This window comes from Salmo salar, chromosome 09 (assembly GCF_965601325.2).
Source record: "Salmo salar chromosome 09, fSalSal1, whole genome shotgun sequence".
NCBI lineage: Eukaryota > Metazoa > Chordata > Actinopteri > Salmoniformes > Salmonidae > Salmo > Salmo salar.
Genome location: NC_138299.1, coordinates 34,173,441 through 34,194,643, shown reverse-complemented (window position 1 = coordinate 34,194,643; position 21,203 = coordinate 34,173,441). Strand labels below are relative to the sequence as shown.

Here is a 21,203-nt window from a genome sequence, read left to right as displayed (position 1 = left end):
AGGCGCTTTAATATGTTGTAACTGATTATGATCACTCACTTAAACCTGTACAAAAGTTGCGTATCAGTTAAAAGTATGTTTTACCAGAACAGATATGTTATGTTTTACTATTAATTTGTGTGATGCTCTGATTCAAGTAGTAACAAATCCCATATTGCTTCTCCACTCCTCTGACGTTCAACGAACATAAATATGATTGGTGGTGATGATGATGCGAGTGGCGGGATAAACAACCAATGGAGATAACATAGTCTTCACTCAAGCTACGCCCTCCTCATCTGTGAAATAGAGCGGATCAAATTTATAGTCAACACGCAGTCCGTCCGCTGGAAAAGTAGGACAGGCCGTTGAGTTTTTGTATTTTTCTCCCGCGGATTATTGTTTTAACATTACATAACCGATCCGGTAAATCTCTTGAATTCTTCCTCTAGTATGCGAAAATGTTCTCAGGTGGTTTAAACATCGAGGTTTTTAATTGATCATATCAGACAGATTCCCATTATTTCAGCACATTTTCATGTGAGTTGGTTGGAAAAGCGTCACTTTTGTGTGTTACTGGAAGTGTGTGTCATTAACAAAGGCTAGATTTCCTCTTAAAATTGTAGATTATCACGACCATTTTTTGTATGTTTGGGTCACTGTCCTCATGTCTGAGTTTATTGCCGATGAATACTGATTTAAAACTTTATGTAATTACATGGTTGGCTTTCTTTTTCCCTCCTTTTTTGAGTCTCAAAGAGGACAAATCGGAGACGAAGATAAAGAAAGATGCCGCTTCTCCACAGAAAGCCGTTTGTCAGACAGAAGCCCCCAGCGGACCTCAAACCAGATGAAGAAGTGTTTCTTTGCAAAGTCACACATGAAATCTTCAGGACATACGAGTACGTTAAGACCAAACTGATAAATGAATTAACGTTAAAGAATGATCAATGTTAGTTAGCTATCAAATGACCATCCGACTTTGGCTCAACTCAAATTAGGAATGTTTAACCATAGTGACAGCAAACATTAGCTAGCTTGCTAAGAAGCTAAAATCCACTGCAGTGCTGGAAGATGGACAAAGTTCTACTTATTATAAACTAGTTGGTAAATCATTAATAATGTGTTGTCTGGTTGACACCTATTTAGCTAGTCATCAGATGAAATGGGTCGGAACTGTTATTTCTGTCCAGTTGTCAAACTTAGTTTATAGCAGGTGTAGCCAGCTTGATCACCGCTAGTTTAGCGGCTACTATAGCTAGTTAGTAGTGTTGGAGCGACTACCATTTAACGTTACCAGCCGTGTTAACCAAGTATTTGGGCCTGCTACCAGCTTGAAGCTAGCGTTGCAAAATATCCAATTTGAGTCAACTTTATTTGACTAGGATATAATTATTGCCGTAATTTACTGTCATATCTATCGAGTAACTGGTTGGTAAATCTAGCCAGTCTTGTTAGAAGTTATCGGATGCTCTCTTAGATACTTTTACATAGTCCTAAAATGAGAGCAGAGCAGTTCGCGCTCGTCACAACTCGTCTTGCCTCAGTTCCCTTCTGAAACTTCGGCAGGGCTATTGTGTGATTGTTTTATAGCTAGCTAACTAGGAAGCAACATGTTAACTAGTGTGTTTATTTGAGAAGTTTATAGTGAAATATTTTAGCAATTTGTAACCCATAGCATAAACAAACTTTTTATGTAGGACTTGCCTACGAATAATACTCTGACTTATTTCAAGGGGGTCTTGAAAGGTAAACAATTTTCACCCTGGCCCTAATATTCCAGAGACCGCAAGTTCGCATGTTACTGTAAATTTAGTAGAGGGACAGTGACAGACATCTTTTAGTTCTGTTCATTATTTTATAACTATTTTGAAGATGGGCTGTTTTATATTTGTGGTTTTGTTTTAAGGTATGATTTCTTTGGAATTGTATTTAGTCAGCATGTGTGACCGACTGATCAACATGACTTTGGAAGACTTTGAGGTCCTATCGATGCAGAAACTGTGGAAAAGCATCTCGATGTTTACAGTGTACACAGATGAGCAAGGTATTTGTTCATGTTGTGCAAGTGAGGTTGTTATATTTTTAACGCTGATTTGGGGTGAGCATTGGTTTTCGTTTCCTCCTATGATTATGTGGGCAGCAATATTTTGCATGTGTCCAGTCCAACATGCAAAATTAGTGAGCAATTTCATTTCATGCCCTTAAACATTAGGGCCCTTGTCAAAAGTAGTAACGTTACACTATAGGAATATGCAATTACCTGTACTGACTAGAATCACCCTGTCTCCCCACAAGTGACTTCTTTGAGAGGACCATCCTGTGCAACAGCCTGGTGTGGAGCTGTGCGGTGACGGGCAAGCCTGGCCTGACCTACCTGGAAGCTCTGGACTGTGAGAAGAGAGGTCGTCAGAGCCTCCAGAGCTTCCCCTCAGCTCTGGTGATCCCCCTGCTGCACCTCACAGCCCTCACATACCGTACCCGGCTGCACGAGATCTGTGATGATGTGTATTCTTACGTCAAGGAGAGGTTCTTCCCTGGGGAGATCGTGGACGTTGTGACCCGCTCCGGTACCAGGTAAAGCGTTAATTTAACCACATGACCTCACCAAGCATCGTCAGTTGTACTCAACTTTACTGTAATCTGGGTGTTCTGAGCCGCACCAGTGTCGGGTAATGTGTTAATTTTATCCATATGATGACCTCCCCGACAGTCATCAGTTTCACTTTATTTTATACATATGACCTCATCTAGTGTCATCAGTTTCACTTCTAACCATGGGTCTGATATCATTTTGGTGTTATACCACCTTCCTGAAGGACTACAATGCCTTTTCCGTTCTCTCCCTATGAGTCTGTGCTTTGATAGTTCCCGTATTTAGCCAAAGGAGTATTCATCCAACGTCTTGTTTATTTATGTTCACTAGCATTACCTCGGTGAATGTAGATCCCAGCTCTTTGACAGTGAAATCATGTTCTCTGTAGTAAACCGATACATGGATTTTTGTCAATGTAGTTGAGAGTTGACTATGACCTCTTTGGAGGGGTTCACCAGAGGAGCTCTAATATAAAATTGTATTCGTCACAATGCGCCGAATACAACAGGTGTATACCTTACTGTGAAATGCTTACTTACAAAGTAAAAAATAAACTAGCATTAATAACAATAAGGCTATATGCAGGGGGTACAGGTTTGTCGAGGTAATATGTACAGTACCAGTCAAAAGTTTGGACACACTCATTCAAGGATTTCTTTATTTGTACAATTTTCTACATTGTAGAATAATAGTGAAGATGTCAAAACTACGAAATAACACATGGAATCATGTAGTAACCAAAAAAGTGTTAAACAAATCAATCTATTTTTATATTTGAGATTCTTCAAAGTCGCCACCCTTTGCCTTGATGACAGCTTTGCACTTGTTGGCTGCTTTTCCTTCACTCTGCGGTCCAACTCATCCCAAACCATCTCAATTGGGTTGAAGTCGGGTGATTGTGGAGGCCAGGTCATCTGATGCAGCACTCTCCTTCTTGGTCAAATAGCCCTTACACAGCCTAGAGGTGTGTTGGGTCATTGTCCTGTTGAAAAACAAATGATAGTACCACTAAGCGCAAACCAGATGGGATGGCTTGTCACTGTAGAATGCTGTGGTAGCCATGCTGGTTAAGTGTGCCTTGAATTCTAAATAAATCTGTGCCACCAGCAAAGCACCATCTCCATGCTTCATGGTCGGAACTGCACATGCAGAGATTGTCTGTTCATCTACTCTGCGTCTCACGAAGACATGGCAAATGTCCATTCATCCTGTTTCTTGGCCCAGACAAGTTTCAAATCAAATTGTGTCACATTTCACCTTACAGTGAAATGCTTACTTACAAGCCCTTAACCAACAATGCAGTTTTAAGATTATTATTATTCTTTTTTTTAAGTAAGAGAAGAATAACAAATAATTAAAGAGCAGCAGTAAATAACAAGAGCGGGGTGGTATACATGCGCTACCGGTACAGAGTCGATGTGCGGGGGAACCGGTTAGTTGAGGTAGTATGTATATGTAGGTAGAGTTATTAAAGTGTCTAAGCATAGATAATAACAGAGTAGCAGCAGCATAGGTGGTGGGGGGGGTCGCAATGCAAATAGTCTGGGTTGCCATTTTGATTAGCTGTTCAGGAGTCTTATGGCTTGGGGGTAGAAGCTGTTTAGAAGCCTCTTGGACCTAGACTTGGCGTTCCGGTACTGCTTGCCGTGCGGTAGCAGAGAGAACAGTCTATGACTAGGGTGGCTGGGGTCTTTGACAATTTTTAGGGCCTTCCTCTGACACCGCCTGGTGTAGAGGTCCTGGATGGCAGGAAGCTTGACCCCAGTGATGTACTGAGCCGTACACACTACCCTTTGTAGTGCCTTGCGGTCGGAGCCCTTGCAGTTGCCATACCAGGCAGTGATGCAACCTGTCAAGATGCTCTCGATGGTGCAGCTGTAGAACCTTTTTGAGGATTATGGTCAGATTTGCCAAATGGAGGGCGAGGGAGAGCTTTGTACTTTTCACTCTGTGTGTGGAGTGAAGGTGGTCTAGAACTTTTTTCCCCTCTGGTTGCACATTTAACATGCAGATGGAAATTGGGTAAAAATGATTTAAGTTTCCCTGCATTAAAGTCCCCAGCCGTTAGGAGCACTGTCTCTGGATGAGCGTTTTCCTGTTTGCTTATGGCGGTTTACAGCTCGTTGAGTGCAGTTTTAGTGCCAGCATCGGTCTGGTGGTATGTAGATTATGTGGTCTATAGGGTAGATTGTGTGGTCTACAGTTTATCATGAGATCCTCTACCTCAGGTGAGCAAAACCTTAAGACTTCCTTTAGATATCGTGCACCAGCTGTTGTTAACATGTATGCATAGACCCCCGCCCTGTGTCTTACCAGAGGCTGGTGTTCTGTCCTGCCGATGGCGTGTATAACCCACCAGCTGTATGTTCTTAATGTCGTCGTTCAGCCACGACTCGGTGAAACATAAGACATTACAGTTTTTAATGTCCCATTGGTAGGATATACGTGCTCTCAGTTCGTCCCATCTATTTTCCAGCGATTAAATGTTAGCTAGCAGGACAGAAGGCAAATGCAGATTAGCCACTCGTCACCTGATCCTCACAAGGCACCCTGATCTTTTTCTGCGAAATCTCAATTTCCTTCTCCAGCGAATGCCGGGGATCTTGGCCTGGTCTGGTGTCTGTAGTATCTCCCTCCCGTCCGACTCACTGAGGAACTCTTCGTCCAGTTTGAGGTGAGTAATCGCAGTTCTGATGTCCAGAAGCTCTTTTCGGTCATAAGAGACCATAGCAGCAACATTATGTACAAAACAAGTTACGAACAACGTGATAAAACAAACAAAACAGCATGGTTGGTTAAGAGCCGATAAGACTGCAGCCATCCCCTCCGGCGCCATCTTCAAACACATTGGCTGTCTCTTCTTATTCGTGTCCTTTTAATAGTGGTGTCTTTGCAGAAATTCGACGATGAAGGCCTGATTTCACGCGGCCTTCTCCAAGGAGTTGTTATTTATGTGTCTGTTACATTTATTTAGGCTGCAATTTTTGAGGCTGGTAACTGGAATGAACTCATCCTCTGCAGCAGAGGTAACTCTGGGTCTTCCTTTCCTGTTGCGGTCCACATGAGAGCCAGTTTCATCATAGTTCTTGATGGTTTTTGTGACTGCACTTGAAGAAACGTTCAAAGTTCATAATTTTCCAGATTGACTGACCTTCATGTCTTAAAGTAATGATGGACTGTTATTTCTTTGCTTATTTGTGCTGTTCTTGCCATAATATGAACTTGGTCTTTTACCAAATAGGGCTATCTTCTGTATACCAACCCTACCTTGTCACAACACAACTGATTGGATCAAATGCATTAAGAAGGAAAGAAATGCCACAAATTAACTTTAAACAAGGCACACCTCATGAAGCTGGTTGAGAGATTGCCAAGAATGTCCAAAGCTGTCTTCAAGGCAAAGGGTGGCTACTTTAAAGAATCTAACACTTAATTTTTTTTGGTTACTACATGATTCCATATTTGTTATTTCATAGATTTGATGACTTCACTATTCTACAATGTAGAAAATAGTAAAAATAAAGAAATCCTTGAATGAGTGTGGGTCCCAACTTTTGACTGGTACTGTAAATAATTTCTTCAACTTCCTGAGATGGAAGTTGACTGACTCCTTCTGGACCTCCCCCCTACATAACATTTAGGCCTACGTCAGCACCACCTTCTCAGAAAATCCTAGCGAGTGCCCTGATTGTACATTTTTAAATGAATTTCTTGTTAGTTACTGAAGAGCAGCCAGTTACCCATAACATTAAGTCTATAGTTACCATTTCTACTAAGGGTAGTCTTCTGCCAGCATTATTAGGCAACAAAAAATATGCTTTGGCCTTTTGATTTGAGTAGTGTGGATGTCACGTGCCATTGTAGGGTCCTTGGGACCGGGGTACCGCCGCTGCACAGAAGTGGTATTGGGAAACATTCTTCAAGATTGACAAGTCTGCTGCATCGAGGTAGATGGGGGCATGCTCTTCCCTCTTATTCCTGTAGTCCACGATCAGCTCCTTGGTTTTATTGATGTTGAAGGAGAGGTTATTTTCCTGGGACCACACTAAGTCTCAGACCTCCCCTCTGTAGGCTGTCTCCTCACTGTCATAATCCTGTGGCTACTAGATTATAGAAGCCACTGGGCATATGGATCTAAATAAATGAGCCCTCTTTATTCCAAGAGAACATCGGTCAGCCATCATAAACTGAACTTTGAAAATAACACAATGGTAGTGACTGAGTGGATGGACCTAAGGCAGGCTCTGTGATTGGCTGTGCCAGCAAAAGGAGTTGACCCAGACATTACATTATCACAGCTTCGCAGTAGGCAGCTGAGCGAGAGAATGCCAGACAAGAAGCAACATGCACCCACAGCAGGGAGGGGCGGAGGGAAGGGGGGGTAGGCCAGTGGTTTAGGTATTAGTGTGAACATGTATTGTTACAAATATTCTTAAGTCTGGGCCTCAACAATGACCATTCTTTAAATTCTGCTACTATGACTATTGTTACAAGTACAGTTACTAAATCTGCTCAATCTCATTGTAAACACAAGTTAATGAACTGGACCTAGAGCCTTGCACGGCATGAATTTTAAGCCCTACCCATGCTCGTGACGTTCAGACCCTACCCTACCTAGGCCCAATTTGCTTCTGTGAAATTTAAGCCCCCGTTCTGCCCTACATCAGAAATAACTTCCATTAGCTGCTCATCTGTCCTGCGCTGCATACACTCCATGCATGACTTGAGTATCCATAGCAACACTTCTGCTCGGTGACGAGACCGAGAGCAGTTAGCTGTGAACCAGCTACTTTTCATCACTCTAAACTCAAGGAACATTTTATTTTCGGGAAAATTATCTCTCCTGTGGAGTCAGTCAATGTTCTAGTCTTATTTTTAAAGAGGTTGAAGCACTTCTGACGCTATATGTACATGTGATATGTACTACGCAGCAGAGCATAAGCAAATGGCTCAGCTTCAAAATGTTAATGATACCTGGGCACTAGCCGTACCTTAGTTATTGATGAAAAAACAGGCTCTACCTTAACTCTGTAGACCTCCACAAGTCTGGTTCATCCTTGGGAGCAATTTCCAAATGCCTGAAGGTACCACGTTCATCTGTACAAGCATTAGTACGCAAGCATGAACACCATGGGACCACGCAGCCATCATACCGCTCAGGAAGGAGACGTGTTCGATTTCCTAGAGATTAATGTACTTTGGTGCAAAAAGTGCAAATCAATCCCAGAACAACAGCAAAGGATCTTGTGAAGATGCTGGAGCAAACAGGTACAAAAGTATCTATATCCACAGTAAAACGAGTCCTATATCGACATAACCTTCAAGGCCCCTTAGCAAGGAAGAAGCCACTGCTCTAAAACCGCCATATAAAAGCCAGGCTACGGTTTTGCAACTGCACATGGGGACAAGATTGTACTTCTGGAGAAATGTCCGATGAGACAAAAATAGAACTTATGTTTGGAGGAAAAATGGGGAGGATTGCAAGCCGAAGAACACCATCCCAACCATGAAGCACGGGGGTGGCAGCATCGTGTTGTGGGGGTGCTTTGCTGCAGGAGGGACTGGTGCACTTCACAAAATAGATGGCATCATGAACAGGAAAATTATGTGGATATATTGAAGCAACTTCTCAAGACATTCAGTCAGGAAGTTAAAGCTTGGTCACAAATGGGTCTTACAAATGAACAATGACCCCAAGCATACTTCCAAAGTTGTGGCAAAATGGCTTAAGGGGTACAAAGTCAAGGTATTGGAGTGGCCATCACAAAGCCCTGACCTCAATCCCATAGAAAATGTGGGCAGAACTGAAAGCCTAGGCCTCCTACAAACCTGACTCAGTTACACCAGCTCTGTCAGGAGAAATGGGACAAAATTCACCCAACTTATTGTAGGAAGTTTGTGGAAGGCTACCCGAAACATTTGACCCAAGTTAAGCAATTTAAAGGCAATGCTACCAAATACTAATTGAGTGTATGTAAACTCTGACCCACTGGGAATGTGATGAAAGAAATAAAAGCTGAAATAAATAATTCTCTTATTCTGACATTTCACGTTCTTAAAGTGGTGATCCTAACTGACCTGAAACGGGGAATTTTTACAAGGATTAAATGTCTGGAATTGTGAAACTGAGTTGAAATGTATTTGGTGTATGTGTTTTGCCCCCATTTTTCTCACCAATTGCTGGTTATGACGTTGTCTCATTGCAACTCCTCAATGGGCTCGGGAGAGGCGACGGTCGAGACATGCGTCCTCTAAAACATAACCGCCTAGCCACCTGCTTCACACTGCTCACTTTACCTGGAAGTCAGCGGAGGGCTCCGTATAGCTCCGCATTGACATGATTGGTTGACGGTAGGTGGGGGCGGTAAGGTCCTGTTTAAACAAGCTCACTTCCTAGACAACTTCCTTCACAACAGCTCTGCTACACGAAGTGGAAGAAGTATAAATGCCCTGACTTCTGCAGAGGCCTTATCGCCGTAAGTGCTGCACGGCCAATGCAGGCATCGGTTTGACCATGCAGCTGTGTTTTTCAATCAATTGAAATGTGTTATGAATATTTCCTACAGGCAGCTATGTGAAATCCTGGATGTGCAGTCTCCCCACCATTCCAATGGGCCGGTCAATGGGCATGCCAGACTTCAGATGGAGGGGGACTTCATCGTCATCAGTGATAGTGAGGAGGACACTCCTAAAAGCCCCAAATCAAAGGCCAATGGGTCAGTCTAAGCCAAGCTATTCAGAGCTGCATCTGCATCCTAATCCCTATGGTCAAAAGTAGTGCACTTTATAGGGACTAGGGTGCCATTGCACATGCACACCAAGTCTTTGCCCCTGTTTAGTACCTTTGTTAGCATGGATTAATACCTTTTTGTTTCCCCCCCCCTCGTGTTTAAAGCAAGAAAAAGAAATCTGTCAACCCGTCTGTGTTCAAGTACAAAGTACGGCCCATCAAGGAAGGCAGTGTTCCCATATTCACCAAGGCTGGTCAGATGAGGTGAGACTGACCTACTGACTAACAATGTTCTGTTAGCTTGTATTGTTATTATTCAACAGTTAATCCCCACTGACTTTTTAAATGGAACCACTAACTGTTATTCCTGTCTCTTGCTCGCTTATTTTAGCCGTAAGAAGAACACTTTTTCACGGGACAGACTAAAGCTGCTGCTCAAACAGCACTGTGAACCACAGAACGGAGTCGTTATGATCAAGGTATTAAGATTGAACTTTAAAGTATTATGAAATATGCCCGTTGGTGTGAGTTCCTTTTTAAGCAAAAACTCTAAGGATCTTGTGGCCATTTGAATCAAGTAGGGCTGTCCCCAACTAGAGAACCTTGGTCAACCAAAATGTGTCTGTTCTTTCGACCAATCGATTTGTAAATGTGTATTTTTCCATATAGACAGACCCTATGTGTTATTTTTATAAAAATCCACTGTATGCATTGAGCTTATCTGATGCTTTAAGCTTACTGTTCGATGAAATAACACACAAATTACTCGAAGGAGCCAGAGATCTAGATGACCCAACCATTCTCTTCAAACTACTGCTGGCTTTCGCATTGTCATTACTCTCCTGAAGTTGCTTATAATAGGCTATACGAGGAGTCGGCAACCTTTCTCATGTGGAATGCCAATTTCTTACCGATTCTACCAATCTGTGTGCCTGTTATGTTTTTCATATTAACATTTCTGTGGAACAGTTTCATTTATAATAAGTCTTCATATCTCAATCATTGTCATGTGATTTAATAAAAATTAGATCTTAAAAGAAAATTATACTTTTTAGGTGTAACTTCTATTTAATCCCAGCCCCCGTCCCCGCAGGAGGTCTTTTGCCTCTTGGTAGGCCGTCATTGTAAATAAGAATTTGTTCTTAACTGACTTGCCTTGTTAAATAAAATAAATGAATAAATATTGCCAACTATGTAAAAATAGCCTAATTAAATCTAACAAATTAAACATTAAGTCACATTGTCTAAGCATGGCCTGTCTGCAATGAACTGGAAACTTTGTATTAACTTGGCTCAGGCCTGAAGCTGGTGCTAGTGAACTTGCAACATTGTATCAAATTTCTGGGCCCTCAGTTTCCTGCACCAGTGAGCTTGGGACAGACAGCTGTTTGTTCGGAAAGTTCTCAGACCCCTTGACTTCTTCCACATTTTGCTACATTGCAGCCTTATTCTAAAATTAAAATCTACACACAATACCCCATAATTACAAAGCGAAAACATGTTTTTAGAAATGTTCACATTTTATTAAAAAAAATAAACATACCTTACAAGTATTCAGACCCTTTGCTATGAGACTCGAAATTGAGCTCCGGTACATCCTGTTTCCATTGATCATCCTTGATGTTTCTGCAACTTGATTGGAGTCCATGTGGTAAATTCAATTAATTGGACATGATTTGGAAAGGCACATACCTGTCTGTATAAGGTCCCACAGTTGACAGTGCATGTCAGAGCAAAAACCAAGCTATGAGGTCGAAGGAATTGTCCGTAGAGCTCCGAGACAGGATTGTGTCGAGGTAAAGATCTGCGGAAGGGTAATAAAACATTTCTGCAGCATTGAAAGGTCCCTAAGAACACCGTTGCCTCCATCATTCTTAAATGGAAGAAGTTTGGAACCACCAAGACTCTTGCTAGAGCTGGCCGCCCAGCCAAACTGAGCAATCGGGGGAGAAGGGGCCTTGGTCAGGGAGGTGACCAAGAACCCGGTGGTCAGTCTGACAGAGCTCCAGAGTTCCTCTGTGGAGATGGGAGAACCTTCCAGAAGGACAACCATCTCTCTGCAGCACTCCACCAATCAGGCCTTTATGGTAGTGGCCAAATGGAAGCCACTCCTCAGTAAATGGCACATCACAGCCTGCTTGGAGTCTTCCTAAAGCTCTCTGACCATGAGAAACAAGGTTCTCTGCTCTGATGAAACCAAGATTGATCTCTTTGGCCTGAATGCCAAACATCACGTCTGGAGGAAACCTGGCACCATCCCTATGGGGAGTGTGGTGGCAGCATCATGCTGTGGGGATGTTTTTCAGTGGCAGGGACTGAACGATTGAGGCAAAGATGAACGGAGCAAAGTACAGAGAGATCCTTGCTGAAGCCCAGTCAGAGGCCCTGAGCAGGTTAACAGGACAACGACCTTAAGCAGACAGCCAAGACAACGCAGGACTGGCTTCGGGACAAGTCTCAATGTCCTTAAGTGGCCCAGCCAGAGCCCAGACTTGAACCTGATCGAACATGTGGAGAGACCTGAAAAATAGTTGTGATGCGACGCTTCCCATCCAACCTGACACAGCTTGAGAGGATCTGCAGAGAAGAATAAGGCTGTAATATAACAATGTGGGAAAAGTCTAGGGGTCTGAATACTTCCCGACGTGTGTGCACGCTACTGCTTGACGACAAAAAAAAAAACATCTTTGTCAACCAACAGCCTGTCGACTAATTTGGGTCAGCCCTAGAATCAAGTAACTGTCATTTTGTGCTAGTGTTGTTGCCATCAGTTTCTTATGTGTTTCATGCTTAGGCATCAACTGTTGCTAAGTACAAGTTGGCAGAACAGCACTTCTCCCAGTTTTTCCCTGACCAGCCGCCTGTGTTCGTCTTCAGTCCTCCTCCTAAAGGGCGGAGCAGGCCCAAGAATGATTCTTCTCCTCGAGAGGTGAGGTTTGCAATGTAGTTGTCCCAAATGGCCCTACAGGCCCTGGTCAAGTCCTACACTGAATAGGGTGCCATTTGGGACACATCCCATATGTACACCCTTTGTTATGCTTCGCTGAGCGAAGCATAACAATCTTATTATATTGTAATACTAACCTTTTGTTTGACTTCCACCATGAATTTGCTCAGTATGACTTGTGAAGCATTTTAAGAGACGATTGCGTTTCGATTATTTATTTCCTTTACTGAAGGCAGCAGAGGAAAAGCTTCGTCTGATGCAGCAGAAAGAGGAGATGATGGCTACGGGTGAGTGCAGTAGATTAGTTGGATATTGGTAGATTGTTATCATGTAAGTACAGAAAGTAGTGCACTGTTAGCATGTAAGTGCTAATGAGTCTGTGCCAAAAGATGTACGAACGATCCCATGGTTTGGCTGTCACATTTAATCTATATATCAAGAATGGTGACTTTCACAGCATTAAAACAATATGCGTTTGTTTATACAATAAATCTGTCGTGTTCAGCACATGAAAAGGCCAATCGGGAGAGGGAAGATGACCTGGGGGCCAAAAAGAAAGAGAAGGAGGACAAAGAAAAGAAGCGGGAAGAGATGAAAAAGATGTTTGAAGAGGAGAAGCAGAGGAGGAAAGACGAGAAAGAACGCATGAAAGTGGAAAAGGAAAAAGTACGTTACGATTAACGTTATTTTTGATCGAGGTCGCTGGGTTTTTAATTTACGTTTGTACACCATACAACGTCTCAGATCACTTAATATAGATTATACTGTATGTATCGTTATACTATATTGCAGGAGAGAGAGAAGCTGAAGGAGGAGAAGAAGAAATATGCAGAGAGACTAAAGATCTGGAGCAAACCCAGAGAAGACATGGAGTGTGACGACCTGAAGGTAAGCAGCCCCAACCTTAGCTAGTTTTTGTTTGGCCTCATCCTCCGTAATTGAAACGCTTACTTTTTCTAATTGATACAAGAAAGTTGGTGCTGTATAGACTTCTGTGTTCGATATGAGTTGGCTATACAGCAGAAACACATCTGCGACCATGTTAGCCTTTTGTGTTTTAAGACACAAAGGTTGTGAAACATTGTCCTAAATGGGATCTCTAAGTTGGTAAGTAAAGTTAGCATGTTTAGGCCTCTGACTCTCCTATATGGAATCATGTCCAGGATCTCCCAGCCCCTGTCCCGGTGGAGACCCGTCTGCCTGCAGAGCTGTTTGGAGATGCTCTCATGGTGCTGGAGTTCCTCAAAGCCTTCGGAGAGCTCTTTGACCTCAAGGACGAGTTCCCAGAAGGCCTCACGCTCGGTGAGAAACACTGGCAAAACGTTGTAAAAATACAATCACCTGTTCTACAACTTTAGGTTTATCACCCATGTTTGATATTAGAATATAGTTCATTGTGTGAAAGTAGTGACAGTCTGGTTTAGTGTTTGTTGTCAAGAGTTTTCTGACTGTTGGGCCTTGTCTGTGTGTTCCAGAGGTTCTGGAGGAGGCCCTGGTGGGGTCGGACCCTGAGGGGCCACTTTGTGAGCTGCTCTTCTTCTTCCTGTCGGCCATCTTCCAGGCCCTGGCTGAGGAGCAGGAGGAGGTGGCCCGCGACCAGGTGGCTGAGGTTGACGCCAAAGGTAGGGACAGAAACGGGCCTCGACAACACTTGTTTACTGTCAACACCCTGTTTAGTCTACTTAACCGATCGTGATTGGTCACCAAATATACTTTGGTAGTGAGCAATACAAAGTTATCAATGGTGACATTTCACCCAGGCTGTAGAATTGACTGACTAATGACAAAGTTTAGCATATTGCAAATATATTAGTTTGTCAGTGTGTGAATCTTCCTTGTTAGATCTGAGTGAGGCTCTGGATGATGATGCGGACCCCACCCAGTCTGCCATCAGTGCTGTGGCTTCCCTGGCTGCTGCCTGGCCTCAGCTCTACCAAGGTGAGAGAAGGACGACAGTCTTTAATATAGTCAATGTTCATATACAACTACTCGCATATTTCTTTCTTTTGTACTGAGAGCCTGACTCTTCATGTCTCTGTAGGCTGCAGTCTGAAGCAGTTGGACCTGGACAGCTGTACTCTGTCAGAGATCCTGAGGCTGCACATCCTGGCATCGGGGGCTGACTGCAACTCTGCCAACGCCAAGTTCCGCTACCAGAAACGTGGAGGATTCGGCTCTACAGACGACCCCTGTGTTGAGCTAAGGCTGGCCAACCCTGGGTTGCTCAAGAGGCTGTCCTGCACTGCTGTCTACGACCTGCTGCCAGGTGACACTGAGACAAGCATATATATATATATATATACACACACACACACAGCCTCTTCAGGTTGTTGCTTAAGGAAAGAAGCTTCTTCAGTTCTGCTATCTCTTTTTCTTTCTGTGCCCCCAAGTGTTCGGATGTAGGCTACTAGTAAAGTTATCAGGCCTGTCAATTAGACAGGAAGAAAACCAGTTTCCCAGTAATATGGGTCATATCTGGTGAACTGTTTGGTCTAGAAACATGCCATTTAAGCTGTAGTAATGGTACCACCACAGAGTTAACGACTGCAAACTTTTTTTTTCTCTCTCTAGGGTTCCTGGAAACAACGGTAGAGCGAGGCTTAATCATTACAACATATCTGGCTTTTATTAGAATTCCAGTTCTCACTCCAAAATTGTCGCACTTCAGAGCCATGCTTGGGAATAAGTACTGTTTATCGAATTGAGTGTAATTTGTCTGGTGTTCTGTCCCAGGTGAGAAGCTGAAGATCCTCCATGCGTTGTGTGGTAAGCTGCTGACTCTGGTGTCTACCAGGGACTTCATAGAGGACAGCGCTGACGAGCAGAGACAGGCCAAGCAGGAGCTCAGGGAACTGAAGGCTGAGCAGCACCGCAGAGAGAGGGAAGAGGCTGCAATCAGAGTACGGAAGAGGAAGGAGGAGAAGTTAAAAGAACAGGAGATGAAATTGAAAGAGAAACATGAAAAGCTGATGGAAGGAAGAAACGGCGACATGAAAACTGAAGAGATGAACACCAGCACTGAGAGCCTGAAGGAGGAACATCAGACCGAAGACGAGGAGGAGCAGACGATCAACAGGACTAGGAAGAGTAATAGCCTTCAGTCCTCTTGGCATACTGCTAGCAATCATAGAAAGCGTTCACATAGTGTGACTCGATCAATTGTTGCGGATAACAATAGAATGCACATTTTGCAATGGAAATGTTTTATATTCTGTAGTCCAGTTCTATATGCATCGTCAAATATTTTCACCTCTGGTTAGTACCATATTGCCATTCTAACACAACCCTTTGATTTCACCCTTAGTGATGGGCAGCAATCTCAAGGAGATGCAGCCTAAAGAGGTGAGCCCAGGCCTGACCCCAGAAGAGCTCACTGAGCAGCAGCCGAGGGAGAAGGATCTCCAGGAGCGCATCCAGAAGGTTGCAGCCTGCACTTATATCCTCCCCCTGGGGCGCGACCGCCTATACCGTCGTTACTGGCTCTTCCCTTCCACATCTGCCCTCTTCGTGGAGGATGACTACTTCGGCCTGACTGAGGACATGCTGGAACCCCAGGAACCGACCTCTGAACAGGAGCCAGCCAAGGCTGAGGAGATGGAGGTGTCTCCGAACGAGGCCGGAGAACCAGAGGACCTCTCCCAGACAGGCTCGACCCCAGACCCTGACTCCAAAACCATCTTCCCAGCCCCCGTCCAGAGCAGCTCTGCTCCCCCAGTGAACCGTCCTAACCACTGGGCCTTCTACAGCAGTCCCCAGGAGGTGGAGGCACTGATCGAGGCCCTGAATCCACGGGGTCACAGGGAGAGCACCCTGAAGGAGGTCCTGGTGCAGGAGAAGGAACGTATTGCACAGCTCCTCGGTACAGCAACCGCTGACCGCTACCACCAGACAGGTACTGACTACTGCAGTCTACCAGACTGTAGAGGAGAGGCCTCTGGCTAGACTAGAGCAACCTGATCCAAATGGCAAATCAATCAAATGTATTTTTGAATCACTTTTTTTATTATTTTACATCAATTGTCATCAAGTCGACTATGTTGGTTTGTCTCACTGCACTTCAGCTGACAATCGCTTCAGGAGTGAATGATTGGAGTATTGAGAGAGTGGAGTATCCCAAACTACTGGACGTTTGGGATACTCACTGTTTTGCCTGTCTTTTCTCTCTCCAGATATTAAACCAGAGGCTGGTGTTAACAAAGCTGTCTCAGCCAAGTCTGCTCCTCTCCCAGAGGGCACAGCGGCTCCTGCTGAGGACTTCATGGGCAACAGGCTGAGAGACCTGCTGCTAGATATAGAGGACCGCATCTACCAGGGTACACTGGGACAAGTCAAGGTAAGACTACATCTGCCAGTGTACACGGGGAATAGTCGAGGTTAGACTACATCTGCCAGGGTACACTGGGGAATAGTCGAGGTTAGACTACATCTGCCAGGGTACACTGGGGAATAGTCGAGGTTAGACTACATCTGCCAGGGTACACTGGGGAATAGTCGAGGTTAGACTACATCTGCCAGGGTACACTGGGGAATAGTCGAGGTTAGACTACATCTGCCAGGGTACACTGGGGAATAGTCGAGGTTAGACTACATCTGCCAGGGTACACTGGGGAATAGTCGAGGTTAGACTACATCTGCCAGGGTACACTGGGGAATAGTCGAGGTTAGACTACATCTGCCAGGGTACACTGGGGAATAGTCGAGGTTAGACTACATCTGCCAGGGTACACTGGGGAATAGTCGAGGTTAGACTACATCTGCCAGGGTACACTGGGGAATAGTCGAGGTTAGACTACATCTGCCAGGGTACACTGGGGAATAGTCGAGGTTAGACTACATCTGCCAGGGTACACTGGGGAATAGTCGAGGTTAGACTACATCTGCCAGGGTACACTGGGGAATAGTCGAGGTTAGACTACATCTGCCAGGGTACACTGGGGAATAGTCGAGGTTAGACTACATCTGCCAGGGTACACTGGGGAATAGTCGAGGTTAGACTACATCTGCCAGGGTACACTGGGGAATAGTCGAGGCTTTGGTTGGGCAATAGCTCTTTCTGATTAATAATTTGTTTTATTTCACATAGTAATTAAGTTGAGATGCAACCGCATTACATTTACATTTGAGTCATTTAGCATACCATCTTATCCAGAGGGACTTCCATTAGTGCAAATCAGTTCATTCTTATAGTAATGATTAGGTAATTACACTTGGGTAAGATGAGGAATGAGCTGGTATGCAGAAGTGCTGTATGTTGAGTCATGAATTGCATCTGAATGCAACAAAAAACCAACTCCCAAACTTTAAATCCGAACGTAATTTTCAGTGAGTAAAAACATGGGTGCTTATTGTCTGTCTTGTATGGTAGGTGATGGAGAGGAGTGTATGGAGGAAAGCACTGGAGGAAGGACACTATGAACTACTGAGCCCTGAGCTGAAGGAGAATGGTGTCACGAAAGGAGAGAACTGTGACGTGGAGAACATGGAAATACATTACTTGAAAAAAGACAGGTAAGTACTGTACACTCACCACATCATAGTCCAGTCTGTCATCTTGTGCACTGACATTAGCTAGCTATAATGAATATTGTTTAGGGGTGTAAACGTTAAAACAAAGTTGGGAACCGAACTGAAACCCCCCCACATAATTAAAATCAGTGCCGTTAGGCTATAACACAGAGAATAATGCTGTGCTAACTAAACGATATGGTTATAAAGGCTTGGGGAAAGTCGTGTAATTGAAATAAAACCAGAGGAAGAGGAACTTTAGGCAACAAGGTGAATTTGCAAGACAATTGCGAGATGTAGATTACCAAAACATGCTCATGCCTGCTCCGCCTCTCGCACTGCCTGCTTTTTCTCTTTGCTACTGACGAGTGTTCAGTCTTTGGTATGCTGCGTGTAGAATATCCTAGCTTAGGCTATTCATGGGACCGAGATGGAAGTACAGTATCTTCAGGCCAGTCTTTCGAGCACGGGGTTGGCTAATCTTCGTTGCTGAGTGGGTGGGGGGGTGTTTGCCTCATATATGAAATGACCGTAGGCTACCGGTATAGCCTGTATCGGTTAGGCCTACGCTTTTCAGATAGACTGGTATGTGGCCCTTTGAAAGTGCTACGGCATGTATTTTAGGCTAGGCTACATTACGGCTTCTAAACGTCGACACGAAACCTTCTCATACAGTTCATATAATTTACTTGTCTGTAAAGTAACGCTGCTTCTGAAGTGGGACTCACTTCCATCAATAGGCAACCAGAACTGTCAATCCTAGCATGCCTGCTGCCTTGCGCGCTGACTGCTCTTTCCTTAAAGTACTTTAGTTTTTTAATCATCGACTTACCAAGACATTTACTTACCAAACAATATAACATTTATATGACGGCACAGAATTTTACTGTCTGCAAAGGTACAGACGCTTCTGATGCAGCACTTTTAAGTGTCTGGAAGGTTATAAATTATCGCCATGTTACTGTAGCTGCATTCTGTGTTTTTAAAGGTTTGCGGGAGAGAACTTCATTGCCCGGCACTAGTGGTCATACGGATGTAATTGGACCATTAAAGGCTCTGCATGGTCAATCCAATCTCTGCAGTGGCCGTGCAGCATTTACTGTGATACGGCCTCTGGAGAAGTCAGGGCATTCATACTTCTTGCGCTTTGCAGAGCTGTTGTGTGAGGAAGTTATCAAGGAAGTGAGTTTGTTTATACAGCACCTCCCGCCCCCACCAACCGTCAATCAATCATGTCAATATTGACATAAAATTGTATGATTTTTTTTTATTTTTTATTAAAAGATGGGGGGGGGGAAACCCCGATAAAATGGCAGTTTAAACGTTAAGAAAAGTTGTCCATTTGTCACATCCCTAATATGGTTACATTGAGTTCAATTATGTTTGAGAAAAAGGCATAGCCACCAGACACTTAAAAATGAGTAACTTTTTTTATTCACAGTATCTTTATTGACTCCCTGAGCTGAGACTGCACCGGATCAGTAAAAAGCATTTATTTTTTTTCTTCAGGTGACAGGTTTCACTGGTCAGGTGACAGGTTTCACTGGTCAGGTGACAGGTTTCACTGGTCAGGTGACAGGTTTCACTGGTCAGGTGACAGGTTTCACTGGTCAGGTGACAGGTTTCACTGGTCAGGTGACAGGAGCTGAAGCCTGAGACCAAGAGGTTAGCTAGATATATGGTTACAGTGTGAGTTAGTTGAGAAAAGGCTTTCTGTTGACTAACCCCAGTCCATACAAATTTGCGCAACCGCGACTTTCAATCAGGCTGCAATGAAAACTAATGGAACTGTAGCGACTGTGTTGTCATCAAAATCTGGGGTGTGTTGTAGGTTCCTATTCAAGCATTGATTGACATGGTAATGGCTCGATAGTATTGGAGAAAAGTAGAAAAAACCGGACCCCTCTGACGCTGTACGTTAAATTGTGACGTGTCGTACAGCCTCTCTCCACCAGGTGTAGCGCTTCTCTCACGGATTAAAAACAGGAAAGGGACAGGGTAAGGAGGGATACCTAGTCAATTGTACAACCTGAATGTATTCATTTTTTGCGTCATCACTGCAAGCCACCATGACTCTCAAAAGCCGTGACAGCCGCTGTTTACTTCTGAAGATAACTTTAGCGCCGCCCTAAAAACCTGACTCAAATTCGACACACCTTCAAATGGGTATTTAATGACACACTATAAAACACTAAAGAGTTTATATTTACATTTTAGAGGTGATAAGTTGGACAGGTCAGGTGAAAAAAGCAGTTTCCCCACACAGCTTATCTTTCACTATCACGCAGGTTTCGCTTCCCCACCTGACATTTTTAAAAAGACCCGACGGCGCTCGTTGCCTTCTTCAATCATGCAGAGACGGGCAGCATGAAGGTCTCGTCATTGATATTGTGGAAAGGGTACAAATTGTGCTTTACAATGGTTTTCATATTACAGTTGACCTGGAAGTATTACGTTTTTATGGCCGCTAAAATAAGGTAAATTGTAAGTTACAGTGCGATGTACAAAAGTGCGTTAGCTAACTATAGGTAACAGACTTGTTGAACTCTTTTTGTCAATGTTTGTAATGGGGAAACTCATGACCCCAAGAACAAGCGACATCTGGTACAATAAGTCATACATTCCACATACCTTCCTGTTTTCTTTTTTTTTTACCCCCCACAGTATCTTAGACTGCGCTTCCCCAGGAATCAAAGTTTAACACAATCTCTCTCGGTCTTGTCCGTGTTGTGCAGGTTACAGGTGTCATTGTTCAGGGTACAGGAACTGAAGGGGGAGAGTATGAGCACAGCGTCCCCCAGCCCCAACACCCCTCAGATGGTCAACAACACTGTCCACTACCTGGCTCAGGCCCTGGCCCACATCCAACAGGGAATTGAGAGAAAGTTCCTCAAGGCTCCACTGGGTAGGCCAGCAAAACTCCTCCTCACATCATAATGCCTTCCTGCAAAGAAGAGGAATTGTCCCAATTGGCACTCTAATACCTTTTATAGTGCACTACTTTTGACTAGGGCTCATAGGGAATAGGGTGCCATTTGGGACGCACAGTGTGCACACTTAGATCAATGCTAAATGTAGTAATTTTGAGATCCAGAATGAGACTTTTCCTGGATAAAAAAAATTGTAATTGAGCATCTCTTAATGCTTTTTAGGCCAAGCTTCTAGTCACAGATGATGTTCCCTCTAAGCTACGAGTGTGCGCAGTAGGCCCATGACTTCTGCGCACCTCCCCGCTACTGCTGCGCAGAAATATCAGCCCACAGAGAGAAGCACGAGATTTAACTTCTTTACTCAACTTTCTAGAGCAGTGGTCACCAACTGGGTGATCTCCAAGGCATTCTTATTCCATCACCAAACATTTCTGTAAAAAACCCAACGATAAAGCCTTGTGTTCCCTTTTTTTTATGTTCATCACGGGCTGTTGACGGTAGGTACACCCGCTTCAG

At 44.0% G+C, this 21,203-nt stretch overlaps 1 protein-coding gene across 5 annotated transcripts in view; it reads left to right on the top strand.

Annotated features, from left to right (window-relative positions):
- Window positions 1–280: 280 nt before the first annotated feature.
- The window catches only part of LOC106611229 (bromodomain adjacent to zinc finger domain protein 1A), a 38,598-nt gene continuing 17,675 nt past the window's right edge, over window positions 281–21,203 (top strand). For 2 of the 5 annotated variants that reach the window (XM_045723601.2, XM_014211219.3), the window contains exons 1-19: window positions 281–405; window positions 731–881; window positions 2,278–2,556; window positions 9,142–9,291; window positions 9,471–9,569; window positions 9,697–9,784; window positions 12,100–12,234; window positions 12,485–12,539; window positions 12,758–12,918; window positions 13,045–13,140; window positions 13,416–13,554; window positions 13,728–13,874; window positions 14,095–14,190; window positions 14,294–14,518; window positions 14,986–15,339; window positions 15,557–16,144; window positions 16,422–16,585; window positions 17,618–17,760; window positions 20,493–20,662. In XM_045723601.2, the coding sequence (XP_045579557.1) occupies window positions 769–881; window positions 2,278–2,556; window positions 9,142–9,291; window positions 9,471–9,569; window positions 9,697–9,784; window positions 12,100–12,234; window positions 12,485–12,539; window positions 12,758–12,918; window positions 13,045–13,140; window positions 13,416–13,554; window positions 13,728–13,874; window positions 14,095–14,190; window positions 14,294–14,518; window positions 14,986–15,339; window positions 15,557–16,144; window positions 16,422–16,585; window positions 17,618–17,760; window positions 20,493–20,662 (3,202 nt within the window). In that variant the 5' untranslated portion in view covers window positions 281–405; window positions 731–768. Of the gene's footprint in view, window positions 520–730; window positions 882–2,277; window positions 2,557–9,141; window positions 9,292–9,470; window positions 9,570–9,696; window positions 9,785–12,099; window positions 12,235–12,484; window positions 12,540–12,757; window positions 12,919–13,044; window positions 13,141–13,415; window positions 13,555–13,727; window positions 13,875–14,094; window positions 14,191–14,293; window positions 14,519–14,985; window positions 15,340–15,556; window positions 16,145–16,421; window positions 16,586–17,617; window positions 17,761–20,492; window positions 20,663–21,203 lie in introns of all 5 variants that reach the window. The other 3 variants (XM_014211220.3, XM_014211222.3, XM_014211218.3) reach the window with 3 other exon arrangements.